This window comes from Guillardia theta (genome assembly GCF_000315625.1).
Source record: "Guillardia theta CCMP2712 unplaced genomic scaffold GUITHscaffold_29, whole genome shotgun sequence".
NCBI classification, from domain to species: domain Eukaryota; class Cryptophyceae; order Pyrenomonadales; family Geminigeraceae; genus Guillardia; species Guillardia theta.
The window spans coordinates 129,727-143,042 of NW_005434645.1; the positions used below are offsets into that span (position 1 = coordinate 129,727).

General features: G+C 58.1%; 3 protein-coding genes across 3 annotated transcripts in view; 2 read left to right on the forward strand and 1 right to left on the reverse strand.

Moving 5' to 3' along the window:
* Nucleotides 1-1,357: 1,357 nt before the first annotated feature.
* Nucleotides 1,358-3,349, forward strand: GUITHDRAFT_70296 (hypothetical protein; the record flags this gene model as incomplete). Its single annotated transcript, XM_005833545.1, has 2 exons — nt 1,358-2,259; nt 2,374-3,349. 2 exons carry the CDS (start codon nt 1,358-1,360, stop codon nt 3,347-3,349), a joined length of 1,878 nt encoding a protein of 625 aa, XP_005833602.1.
* A 479-nt stretch (nt 3,350-3,828) lies between these two features.
* On the forward strand, nt 3,829-10,240 carry GUITHDRAFT_107406 (hypothetical protein; the record flags this gene model as incomplete). Its single annotated transcript, XM_005833546.1, has 7 exons — nt 3,829-3,903; nt 3,961-5,483; nt 5,694-9,158; nt 9,355-9,400; nt 9,443-9,925; nt 10,156-10,177; nt 10,224-10,240. The coding sequence occupies 7 exons, from the start codon at nt 3,829-3,831 to the stop codon at nt 10,238-10,240; spliced, it is 5,631 nt and encodes a 1,876-aa protein (XP_005833603.1).
* Nucleotides 10,241-11,339: 1,099 nt separating this feature from the next.
* The window catches only part of GUITHDRAFT_162888 (hypothetical protein), a gene marked incomplete at its 5' end in the record, with an annotated part of 4,234 nt that continues 2,257 nt past the window's right edge, over nt 11,340-13,316 (reverse strand). Inside the window, 10 exons of the mRNA XM_005833547.1 lie at nt 11,340-11,431; nt 11,549-11,612; nt 11,679-11,733; nt 11,918-12,020; nt 12,065-12,182; nt 12,359-12,412; nt 12,471-12,523; nt 12,740-12,797; nt 12,991-13,034; nt 13,085-13,107. The remainder of the gene's footprint in view (nt 11,432-11,548; nt 11,613-11,678; nt 11,734-11,917; nt 12,021-12,064; nt 12,183-12,358; nt 12,413-12,470; nt 12,524-12,739; nt 12,798-12,990; nt 13,035-13,084; nt 13,108-13,316) is intronic.

Genomic DNA, 13,316 nt, shown 5'->3' on the forward strand with positions numbered 1-13,316 from the left:
CGAAGCTGTAGTGTTCCTCGAGCGGAAGGAAGGACCTGATCATGGCATGAAGGCAACCGTTCAGTGAAGAATTTCACAGAAGGGCCCGATAACCTCTTGTAGATGGACCTCAAACTCGCGTACAAGTGCTCCACGTTCTCCTGCACGCTCGAGTTGAGTCTGGCATTACCAGCTCCCTCTGCCCGCCTACCTGCATGTGCGCCCGCCCAGCACCTGCCGCCCTCCTTCCATTCGGCTCCTGGACCGAGGCATGCAGGTCAGGAAAGCGAAGGGTTGCATATCAAGGATACCATCTTGAAGCTCTGCTTGCTGCGATGGAGTTCTTGCCCTCTGTGAGGCCTGGAAGATTCTTCAGAGCAGTTGATGACAGGATCTGTCGTGAACCAAACTATCCCACCATCTCCCATTTCCTACTGCCAAAACATCCCAACTCGATACAGATGGATGCAGACGTTGCCTGCACTTCGAGACAGCCTGGGAATGGAAGCACTCCTGTTCCTAATGGCGCAATCTTGTTGCGTCAAGTCTTATGAGATGTATGATTGATGCTCTTGCTCAATGTTTACCATGAAAGATTCGCTTGAAGCGTTTGCCCTACTGTTCCCTTGCTACTTTACTTGGTCTACTTGCCCAGCTGGAAACTGTTCATGCAAACTCTGTGCCGTCCTTCCTGTTCTTCTCAGCATGCATCCTCTATTCCGCCATCTCCTTCCTGTAGTTTGCAGACTGCGCTACCTCACTCGTTGCCTGCAAGCTCATTCTACACTCATACGTCTATCGCTGGTCTGATCTAGAGCCCTGCTTGTACAATCTTCAACTGAACTCCAATCACAACGTCTTCAATGTCACTGAGGACATGTGGAGATGTGCACATGAGCATGTGTCTACGGTTGCTCTCCTACTACTCCTCCTACTCCTCCTCCTCCTCTGTCTCGCCATCGGCCGTCGCTACTGAAGCCACTTGCGATGCCATACCAACACAATCCGGTCTGTGTAGGGGTGGGGGAGGGTTCTGGGGGTAGGTATTGTGTTGAGAGGAACAGAAGGGGTATTTCAGAAGGCTCAGTAGGGGGTGGTCTGATCGTGTGAGCAGGTGTAGCGTGGTAAAATGGGGGGTAGGGTAGGAGGGAAAGGTGAGAGGGGGTACTAAATAACCCACCCCACAACTAGATCTTTACTCAAAGTTAAGTTAAAAATCAGTACGAGGGCTAGATAATCCGGGGAAGGTGGGTGGTCTTCCGAAGTATCCGGGGTTGTTGGCAGACCGTTGTATGAGACATAAAGGCGGGCGATGGTGTTCCGGTGGACAGTGTCGGCGCTGGTCGTGTCGCTCATCGCGAGCGGCTCAGATGGCTTCATGTTCTCCTCCTCTGTGCCAGGATCTCCTGCTCCTCTCATCAGATCCTCGTTGACTCCCAGGTCCTGGACGAGATCATGGAGTGCGCCTTCGGTCGCTCCTTCTCGAGCTCTTCGTGCACCCCTCCGGAGCTGGGCATGCTCTGCGACTGCTCCCGCTGCGGAGGGGAAGCAGGATGGAGCATCCGGAAACGAGGGACAAACAGCGATCATTGGAGCAGGTCCTACGGGTCTTGCCACTGCTATCATGCTGGCACAAAGGGGCTGGAAGGACATTCACGTCTACGACCGGCTGTCCCCCCCTCCGAACCCTGACGACGACAACGTCTGGTCCGACACAGCCAAGTTCTACTTGATCGGGATCGGTGGAAGGGGGCAGAGAGCACTGAAGAACTTCGGGATCTGGGATGATGTGGACAAATACTGCACTACGGTAGTAGGGAGGATGGATTGGGCCCCTGGAGCAGGAGAAGATGAGGGGATTGAAAGGATCTTTACGGATAGGCCTTACCTGACGAAGGTGATCGCAAGAGATCGGCTCGTAGGAGTTCTCGAACGGATCGTGAAGGACAAGTTCGGTGGACAGGTGCACCTTCACTATGGGAACGAGCTTCGCACGGTGGAATGGAAGGACAAGCAAGGGAAGGGTGGCTGTGAGTTCGAGATCGAGGAGTTCGACGTCGAGAGCTTGTCAACGGTTCGCCCTCCAACTAGCACTGTCACCATCACATCGGGAGAGAAGGAGACAAAGGGAACGGGCAGGATGAAGAAGTTAAATGCCAAGCTCCTGATCGGTGCCGACGGGGCGGCAAGAACCCTTGCAAATGTCATGCAGGAAGAATCAGAAAAGTCGGAGCGCGGGATGTTCAAGAGACCCTTCAGAGTCATTCGATACCCTGACGAGTAAGATCTCCGCCTCCTCCACCACCACCACCACCACCTCGTCCTCCTCGTCCACCACCACCACCTCCTCCTCCTCCTCCTCCTCAGTTGTCTTTCGCTTACGCATTCTGGCAGCAACCAGCGAATCTACAAGACCATCCCCCTCAAGCTCCCCAAGGGCTGGAGGAGCGACCTCAACTACTCCGCCCGCACCCAAGACGGGCGCATCAACATCGACGCGCTCCCCGCTTCGCCTAACGGCGACTACTGCGCAGTCCTCCTCCTGAAAGCAAACGACCCCCTCGCTGCAGCCAACACAGACCCCAAGGAGCTGAGGGCGCTGCTGGACAAGAACCTACCGCAGTTCTCCAAGCTTATCGATGAGGAATCCTTGAAAGCCATCGCGGCGAAGCCGCCATCTCGTCTGCCATCTTTCCGCTACGTGGAGCCCTACCTTCACCGCGGGGACAGCACGGTCCTGCTGGGGGATGCAATCCACACGGTCAAGCCTTACTTCGGGCTCGGAGTGAACTCGGCGTTCGAGGACGTGCAGAAGCTGAGCGAGTGCCTTGACAAGCACGAGAGCTCGGCGGGGATGGAGGGAGCCCTGTCTCAGTTCTCTTCCATCAGAGCTGGGGAGGCTAAGGCGCTCGTGCAGATCTCGAGGGGCTTCGACAGGCCAGGGCTCAAGGGCTTCTTCTCCTTCATCCTCCCCATCATCCTGGACGGCATCTTCAACAAGCTGGCGCCTCAGGTCTTCGGTCAGAACACCATATCTATGCTGCAGCAGGAGGGCATGACATTCCAGGGAGTCAGAGATCGGAAGAGGAGAGATCGAGTGCTTCAGGTCCTCGTCCTTGGAACCATCTTCTTCACGATCTTCAAGGTTGTCTCCGCTGTCGTGCAAGCTCTCCCCAAGGTCGTCCTCTTCGGCATCACCTTCACCTTCCTCGGAGTCCTTGGTGGATTGCAGCTCAACAAGGTCCTGAAGCCTGGAATGTCCACCGCGGACGTTATCGCCAGCACTGAGAAGAAGTATCTTTCCAAGAACAAGCAGCCGTCGAGCGGGACCGTCAACCCAACCTCCGATGGCGCGGCGAAGACTTCCTAATGAATAGTTTATGTATCCCATCTCTAAGTTGCCGCCTCAGCCCTCAAGTCGTCGCTGTCGGAGGTGAATCAGTGACTACAGGCTCCTACTCGGATGGCACTGGCCGGGTCACCGGGCCCGGTCCGGCCGGTGACCGGCGACCGTTCGATCCGGCAGCCGACCAGTCACTGGCCTGCCTGCCCGGGTGCCTGCCCGGCAGCCTGCCCGGCCCGAGAATTTTTTAAGGGATCAGTGCGGGGATGGGGTCGGAACCTGGAGAAAGGAATGGAGCATGTGGAAAGAGCGGGGAAAGAGTGAAGGAGAGTCTGTGTAAGGAGGAAGAGGAGGAAGGGGAAGGGAGGAGGAGGAGGGAGGAGGGAGGAGGGAGGAGGGAGGAGGAGGAGGAGGAGGAGGGAGGAGCAGGGGGGAGGAGGGAGGAGGAGGAGGAGGTTGATGATCATCGGATAAGCAAGAGGGGTAAACAGAGGAGAAACTACAGCATGTCGCCGGAAGAAATCTTGGCAGTGGCAGCCAATGCTGATGGGAAGCAGAAGCAGCCAGAGCTTTTCTTCATGGTGAGTTCATGATGCTTGCATGAAAAGTGTTTCCGCGCCTGAATCACGGTTGTATAGGAGATGCAGTCATTGGTGAAGGGAGGGAAAGCATACTTGAAGGAGTTGGGCTTCAGGGACAAGCTCATCCCACTCTTGCTCTCTTGTATGCGATGGGCCATGGGACCTTTGGCGCGCAATCACTTGGCCGAGTTGATGTGCCTGGTAGGGTCTGTGGAGGGTCGTGCGATTATTCCAATCATTGACGGCATACTGGAATTCTTCAACCCCAACCCAAACAAGCAGAGCAAGGACGAGATGACGCGGCTGAACGCGCTGATCTGCTTGCAAGAGATGGTCGAGAAGCATGGCATGTACATCTCCTCCAAGCTTGGGACAGTCTTTGTGACCTGCAAGGGAGTGCTCAAAACAAGCGAGGATGAGCGTGTACGGTTGGCCGGCAGCGAAACACTGACGCTTGTCATCGACAAGCTAGGGCGGTTCGGGCGATCCTCGCATGAGGAAGCTTTCAAGATAGTGAAGTTGTTGTTGTTCCAGAAGCAAAGCAGCTTGCGGGTAGCAGGAGCACAGCTGCTGTATGCCCTCGCTGTGCACTGTGACAACTGTATCCCGGTGGAGAATCAGGTGGCGAACGTGTTGAAGGTGTTGAGCGATCCGGCATTGAGCCAGACAGTAGCGGTGAAGGAAATGTCACTGATCCTCGGAGACGTCCTGTACAAGATTTCTGGAAACAAGTCTGGGGGCAGCGAGGAGGGGAAGGGGCTGCGCGACAGGTTCGGCAAGCGGCGGGTTGTTGTGGGAGTGAAAGGCGTCCACGACTTCCTGTCAGCCATATTCTGGAAGGACAAGTGCCCACAATTTTTGCGGATCGCCATCACGAGATCCTTCAAGAGGTTCTTCCAGGCGTTCGCTGCCTCAGAATCCTCCACCGAGACTGTACAGAGCGTCAAGTACGTCTTAGACCTCGCCTCCCCCCGGAGCGCCTCGAAGGGGATGGGAGAGGACTCACGGCTCAAGGCCGCGTGTGTCTCAGACGTCTTGCGGGGGGTGAGCACGTCCTTGTCGGAGGATGGCCGGGCCCTCCTCGTCAGCCTCCTCCTCAACGAAGTGATGAACAGAGGACACAGCCTCCTCGGCGAGCATCGGGACCTGTCGCAAGCCGTCGCAGTCACCTGTGCTCTGGGAGAGCTGGCGTACTTGTATAGTGAGATGGGAGGCGTCCAGCCTGCGGTGGAGGTGAAAGACTTCCTATTGAAGCTCTGCGCCGCTCCATGGACTCCAACTCGCGTCGCTGCGGCTGAGGCGATCCGGGCGTACTGCTCCTGCGCACCTGAGTTGCTGCTCCCCACACTGCAGGAATGCCTCAACTTCCTCCATATGGAAGTGGGCCTGACTCAGTCGGAGAGCTCTTCGCAGAAGATCCACGGTCTCTCCTGCTTCGTTGTCACGCTCATGGCGGCAGCTAAGGTGCAGGTACACGGCCTCCCATGCGCTCTGCTGGACTCCGTCATGTCGCTGTCCAAGATGATGCTGAAGGAGGCATTTCGTGCCGCCAACGAGGGGAGCAGCTGGGGTACGAGCAGGTGAGTGAAACAAACGCAGATGATAAGTCTTGAACTCTCCTGTCCTGCTTTTCCCTTCCACGTCAGCACGCTCCCTCCCCTCCTCCCTACTCTCTCTGCCTGCCTGCCTGCCTGTCTCCCACTTCCCTCCTCGTTCCTCATCTCCCTCTCCTCGCACCCTCTCCCAGTCGCTCTTCCCTCCGCCTTCTAGACCCTGACGACTCTCCTCAGGGTTGAGGGAGCCTGGGCGATGATATGTGCCTGTCTCCGATCGGGCTACGACTGGATCGAGACTTACCTTCCGGTGTTGCCGCGGATGTGGGCAGAGCACATCACAGACGCGGCGTCTGGCGATTCGGCATACCGGGAGATGCTGTTGGAGTTCAGAATGATGAGCATGAGCGGAGCGCTGACGAGCATCAGAGTCCTGCTGGCCGAGTGCCCGCAGGCCATCGAAGTCCCGCAGATAGCGCACTCGGTCAAGGTTTCAATCCAGCACGCCCTTCAGTCGGACCTGATCACCAAGTCCCCCAAGCTCCTGCTGGAGTCCTCCAAGTCTCTCGACTTGCACGCCACCAGAGCAGATGGGCTGAAGCTGCGGCTCTTCCAGCTGCTGTGTGTCGCTCCTCTCAGCCTCGTCAAGCATGACGCGCACCTGAGTATCCTCAGAAGAACTTTCCAGGTCATGGGCAGGGCAGCGAGCAAGCGAGGAGCGGGGACGACGCTCGTTGCCGACTTCCTCAACCCGGACGACGACAGCCTCCTCCCTCACGAGATGGCCCGAGAGCCGCAGGCCTGTCCGCTTGATCACTGTGAGGGAAACTTGGGGAACTGGGACGACGATCCCGTGTGCGATGCGAAGATTGCGGAGCTGTGGGATGACGTCAGTCCGTCCGATGACAAGCTGAACTCATCCCTCGTCAACGAGCTGGTGGACGCTGCGGTCAATGTCTTTGTCAGGATTTTCCCCAGCTCGAGCTGGGAGGATCAGAGCGTGCTGATTGTAGCTCTCTCTGAAAACGTCCTGAGCCTTCAGGATGCTAACCATCGCAACGTTGCCGTTCTCAACATCTGCGCCGGGCTGCTGGGGGCGCTGAAGAGCATGGCGGAGAAAGGATCTCTGCTGCCAAACTGCCCAGAGTGGAGGGAGACGATGCCTGCCATCCTCCAGACGTTGCTCTCGGAGGGGAACCTTTTGCTCAAGAGGATCGCAGGAGAGTCGATCGCCCTGGTGCTCCGGCTTTCTCCCGAGAAGCAGATGGAGAGTGCGGTGGCGATGCTGATGAGCCCTCCCAAGGCGCAGGAGGAGACGTTCGCTCTCGGTGCCTCGGGGAAGGCTTTCGCCCTTGGCTGCCTCTACCGATACGTTGGGGGCATGCGATGCAACAGGCACCTCAACCCAAAGTCGACCATCGAGCAGCTGAGCAACTGGATGGGCTCCTCCTCCTCCTCCTCGAGTCTCTGCAAGGCCTGGACAGTCCACGGGATCAGCCTCATCATCGAGTACGCGACGGTAGCGACGGACAACCTCGCCTTCATGGCGCTGGATCTGGTCAAGTTGGAACTGAAGGAGGAGGAGGCCGAGCAGGAACTGGAAGAAGCCCTTCACCCCACGTTCCTGATGTCCGCTGCTCGGCTGAGCAGCGCAGTCATCTCCACCATCGGGCCGGAGATCATGCCGGGGAGCGACATCCTGACTACCATCATGGCGATCGTCGACCAACTCAAGAGGAGCAGGACGTGTGTCTGGAAGGCCTCTTGCCTCGAAGCCATCTCGCTGCTGCAGAAGCTGATCCTCTTCCTCCCCCGCGGCTCGATCCCCTCCGACTTCATCCTCCAGCTCATTCCCTTCCTCAACATGGAATCCACCCTCCTCCACCGCAAGGCGCTGACCTGCCTGCGGCAGACAGCCGACCAGAACCTTCAGCACTTGAAGACGGCAAGGGGACTGGAGAAATGTCTCCTCCGCCTGGCTGACATGGACCAGGATGAGATCGTCCAGGCAGAGACCAAGGAGCTGATCCTGCTGCTCATGCTGCCTCCCTCCTCCGACATGGAGCCGATCGAGTCCTTCATAACGCTGCGGGATGTGGTCACGGGCAAGCATGACAAGATCCTGTTCCACGACAGCTTCCCCCCCTCTTGGGTCCCCTCGTCCTCTCCCCAGCAAGAAACGCAGGAGAAGGTGAAGGAAGAGGAGGAATCCAAGGAGGATCTCTTCGAACAGGAGGACGGGGAGGATGAACTTGAAGGCTCGGATAGCGTGGGAGCTCGCGTGTCCCATCCAGCCGGTGCGTCCTCCTCCTCCTCTTCCTACAGCCCTCGGTGGCAGACGAGGTTCCTTGCTCTCAACTGCCTCCACCTGCTGCTGCGGAACGTTCACGAGGGCGCGGCGGAGGGGCGAGGAGGAGCGGCGCACTTCGACCTCAAGCTTGCTCGAGCGTCTGCTGGGGGAGAGAAGAAGTTTCTCATCGCCCACATCAACTCCATCATATCCATGGCGTACAACGCGATCTCCTCCTCCGTCAACCCGCTGCGGGTCGCTGGCATTACCCTGCTTGAGGTGGCGGTGCGGGTGTTTGCGGCCTCCAAGGACCCGGACGTCGAGGACGATGCTCCCTTGCTAGAGCAGTTCCAGGCTCAGATCAATTCTGTGATCAAGTCAGCGCTCAACGGCACAGCCTCTCCCTCCGTCTCCGTGGGAGCATGCAACGTGTGCTGGGAGCTTATCTCGAGGGATGTGTACAGGAACGAGCCGGACGGCATCCGCCGCATCCTGACCCTCCTCATGCAGTCTGTGGTCCGATCGGTGGCAGAGAGGAATGCCATGTACAGCGACATGGCGTATGCGACTGTGCAGATGACGTTGCTCACGACCCTTGCTCGCCTCCTCTCAGCCCAGTGCAAGGACAGAGCTCTTGTTTCCTCAGCCCTCGCTGAAGATGGGGAGGTGCTGTGCCGGCTGTGGGCGGCGGGGATCCGGCAGCAGGTCAGGGTGAGCATGGTTCCTGTGGAGCTTGCGAACCAGATCACCATCACGGAAGAGGAAGAGACTATCTCAGCTGGAGTGTTCCAGCATGCGATCCATCCTCTCCTCGCCTCCTGCGTCCCGAGCTACTTGCGTGCTGTGGCGACTTTCGTCTCCGACTCGCTCCTCAAGGATGCGCAGCGAGCCCACGAGCTCTGCTGCGAGGTTCTCCTCCTCACTATCGTCCTGCTAAGGTGGATGATCCAGGTCGACTCCAGCAGGCAGACCATCGTGGGCGACCCCGCCTCCATCTGCGCAATCGCTGCTTCCCTGCGGACGCTCTTGACGAGGAGTGTCGTGGAGCGTCTGAAGGAAGGAGGGATCTTGAGGAGGGAGAGAGGAGAAGGGGGAGCTGGTCCGCCGCTCGATGCTGCCGAGTGCTGGCGCATGCTGCAAGGCGTGGCAGTGGCGATGGTTTGCACTCCCTCCCACCTGAGCGTGGCGGACGCCGGGATCGACCTCCTCCTGCACCTCGCCCGGGTCGTCCCGGAGCAGCAGCGTGAGGGGAGGATGGAGGAGGTGGTTGTGGGGACGCTGCTAGCTCCGGTCAACGAGATCTTCGTCGAGGAGGGGAACAGGGGCAGGCGATTGCTCCGCCTCTCCGCCAAGGGGCTGCGGGAGCCCGCAGCCATCTCGAGGAGCGCCAGGGCGTTTGCTGGGATCTCAAGGTAGAAATTTGTTTCCCTGCTGGGGTTCTGCTGAAATGCTCTCCCCTCCCCCCCCCCTGCTCCCCCCCATCCTCCTTCAATCAACTCTGCTCTCACCCTCTCCTCCTACTCCCGATTCTCCCTCCCTTTGCGTTGTGCTCCTCCTCGTTTTCCGCTCGTTCTCTCCGCTGCTCCTCCCTTGCTCACTTTGCGCCAGGTTCCTGCAGGAAGTCAGAGACCCGAGCTGGAGGAGCTTGCGGCGGGTGATCCCTCCAACAGCACTCGCGGCGATCTCGCTGCTGCAGTACGAAACGAGGAAGGAGCTGGAGGCATGCGTTATGACCGTCCTGACCTCGTGCTGCACGGGGCTGGACAGGCTGGAAGGGAAGCAGGACGATAAATCTAGGATGGGAACAGCAGAGGAGGAGGAGGAGAAGGAGGAGGCAGCGAAGGCTCGGCTGGAGCGGAGGAGGTGGAGAGAGTCGCTGGGAGAGTGCCTGCTGGCAGGGCTGTTCGAGATCGTGCAGCACAAGGGGAGGTTGGACAGTCATGTGCTCGAGGCGATCCTCTGCACCGTGACGCTGTCCGTCCCGGACGGGAAGGGAGAGGAGGAGGGGGCGAAGGACGACTTCCGTCCCCTGGAAGTTGCGGTGGTGAAGCTCATCGTATCGAAGCTGCCGGACATGTTTGTCCCCCCCGAGCTCGTTGAGGGAGCGAGGGGGACGGGGAGCAGCGGGATTGCAACCCTCAGGAGGGTGATGCAGAACCTTCTGACCCACAGTACGCAGGTAGCCTCCCCCTCCCCCTCCCCCTCCCCCTCCCCCTCCCCCTCCTCCTTCTCCTTCTGCTGCTGCTTCTGCTGCTGCTACTGCTGCTGCTCGCTCTCCTCCTCCTTCGCCTCCTCTTCCTCCCTTTCCCTCTTCTTCCCCTTCCTCCTCCTTATGGTTATCAACTAACACATCCTTGTGCTCCTCCTCCTCCTCCTCCTCCTTACCCCTGTCTGATCTCTTTGTGCCAGGGCTCTGCTCGGAGGCAGCACGGTGAGCGACTGTTGACAGCTCTTGCTCCTCATCTCATTCGCTACAGCCTCCATTCCAAGGTGAATTCTCCTCCGTTATCCTCCCCTCTCATATTGCTTCCTCCTCCCTCCCTCCTCACATGCTACAACCTCCCTCCCTCCTCCCTTGCTTCCTTCACGACTCCTATTCTCCTTTTCCTCCTCTCCTCCCCCCTCAACCCATTCGTCTCACCCTTGCTCACTCCGTCGCCCTCGTCTCGTTCAGGAGCGGATCGCAACCGAAGGGGAGGAGGATCCAGCAGCTGAAAGCATCAAACTCATCGTCCTCTGCCATGCCAGCGTCTCCCCTGAGCGCAAACAGCAGGCGCTCAGCTCTATCCTCCCCCTCCTCCTCCTGTTCACTCCCGACCCGGAAAGACCAGGCGAATCCGAGCTACCCAACAGCCTACAAGACCTCGTCCTGAAGACGATTGTGGTAGGGAAGAGGGAGGAGTTTGGAGGAGAGCGGGAAGTGGTAGGGAGGAAAAGAGCTCAGCAGGAGCAGGAGCAGGAGCAGGAGCAGGAGCAGGAACTTTTGTAGGAGGGCAGAGAGAAGGGAAAGAGAGGAGGACCAGGAGCAGGAAGAGAAGGACGAGAAATGCTTGGTCACAACTGAAGTATATTCTCGCAGGCGCTCGCAAAGACGAATGCAGTTCCGTTTAAGGAGGAAGTGAGCAAAATGTCAAGTCAGATGCAGAAACGATTGCAGGTTCTTCAACACTCCTCCTCCTCCTCCTCCTCCTCCTCCTTTTCTCCTCCTCCTCCTCCTCCTCTTCCTCCCTTTTCTCCTCCTCCTCCTCCTCTCCTAGCCCTCCTCTTCCTCTCCTGGCCCTCCTTTTCTCTCTACCTCCTTTCCCCTCCCCTTTCTCTTCCTCCTCCCGGTCTTCTAGAGCCTCCTGACTCTCCCCAACCAGCTCGCCATGCAGAAGGCTGTAGCCCTCGGGAGATAGAAAGCCGACAGCCATGAGAGCTCGAGGAGGAGAATGCTCGGGAGAAAGAGGAAGAGACTGGACGTTAGGAGAGAGCGCTGTTGAGAAGAGGAAGCAGCAACGAGGGGGAGGAAGATAGGGAGGCGAAAATGGAGGAAGAGAATGAGGAAAATTAAGGAGGGGAAGGAGGGGGAGGAGGAGGAAAGACGGGGAGCTGTTCTTAACTCCATTATTATTTTGTACATGAAGTCTGTCGTGTCTCATCTCACGACGTGGCGGAGGAAGGCGAACAGGTCGAGGTAGAACTCCTGCATCCAGCGAGCTGCAGTGAGGAGGAAGGAGCCAGATAGAAGGTGGAGCAGGGGCAGGGGCAGGGGCAGGGGCAGGGGCACAAGCAGGAGCAGTAGAAGGGGCAACAGCAGAACCTTCGCTTCCCATGTCCAGCTGGTCGGCAGGAGGCTTCCAACTCCAGCATAGCCGAAGTTCCAGCTGCACGGCAGATCACGAGGAGGAGGAGGAGGAGGAGGAGGAGGAGGAGGAGGAGGATTTTCACACCCGATGCAGGCAAGGTGATCAAGATCTGTCATCTGACCCAGGTAGTTCCACACGCCTGAAGAAGAGGGAGAGAGGGAAAAGAGGAGGAGCATCAGGATCAGGAGCAAGAGGAGGAGGAGGAGGAGAAGGAGCAAGAGGAGGAGGAGGAGGAGGAGGAGGAGGAGGAGGAGGAGGATCAGCAGCAGCAGCAAGAACGAAGAGATAGTGAGACGATCGATTCAGCGCTTCTGCTTGCCAACCTGCACGGATCTGGCAAGAAAACGAGAACTCCTTATCTCTCCACCACAGCAGACCCTTCGATCCGAACTTTGCGGCATCCTCTCCATTACAAACATCATCTACCTGCTGGGAGGTCAGGTGGAAGGAGGAGAGCAGCTCTCCTCGACCTCGGTAGCCCTCGAGCACAGCTGCCAGTCCGGGGAGGGGAGGGGATTGGAAGGGAGAACAATCGCCGTTTCGTCGCTACTCGACTTGTAGCAGAGAGACGGCCAACGCGTGGAGATGCTGAAGGAGACGACAACGAGGTGGAGAATTGGCAGAAAAGGAGGAAAGAAGAGGAGAAGTGGAGGAGGAAGAGAGGAGGAGAAGGGAAGACGAAGGAGGAACGAGGAGCAGAGCAACAAGGGCAAGAGAGATAATCAGGGAGGAGAAAACAGGTTGAACAAGAGGAGTCTCCTCACGTAGAGACAAGACCGTCGTTGCTTCTCCAGCCCTTGTCGATCCTTGGGCAGAGGCTGAGCAGGGAGAGGTCAGAGAGTCGCTGGATCTGTCAGCCTGCCGAGGTATCCCTACCGATCCCCAGCTCTTGATGCACATCCCAGCAGGGTCCCAGGCCCCACGAACATCTGAAGGAAGGTGAGAACTACTTGTGCCCGTTTCCCGTCCCATGGTCCCTCGCAGCCCAGCTCCTCCTCCTCCTGCTCCTGCTCTATTCCTTGGTAACCTGCTCCTGCTCCTGCTCCTGCTCCTGCTCCTGCTCCTGCTCCTACTCCTGCTCCTGCTCCTGCTCCTGCTCCTGCTCCTGCTCCTGCCCCAACAACATGCTGCCTTTTTTAACTCACAGGATTTGTCGACAGGAGGGGAAGGAAGGCTTCTCCGAAGGAAAACGGATCCAGGTATCTGCAGAGGAGGACGAGAGAGCAAAGAAATAGGAAGATGACAGCCAGAAGGAGGAAACATGTAAGGGAAGGGAAGGGAAGGGAAGGGAAGGGAAGGGAAGGGAAGGGAAGGGAAGGGAGGCAAGAGACGGAAGGGAGGAGAGAGAAGCAAAGCAGTATCAGCGCTCCCTGTTGCTATCGCGAGAACATCTCACGTTGTGCAGGAGGAGAGGGAGAAGTAGTAGACGGATGGAGACTCCTGGTGGTAGAGACGCTTCAGGGACTGGAGACGTGGGAACAACCTTCTACTTGGATCCATGAATTGAGCTCCGCTGAAGAACAGTGTCAAACGTCAGGAGGGAAAGGGAGAGGAGGAGGAGATAGTCGAGGGGGGTAGGGGAGATCAGGTGAGATGGGACAGAGATCGGAGGGAGAGAGAAGGGAGGAGTGAAGAGAGGAGAGAAAGGAGAGGGGGGGAGGAAGGGGAGAGGAAGGGGAGAGGAAGGGAGAGAGAAGGAGGGGAGGAGTGGAAGAGGAGGAG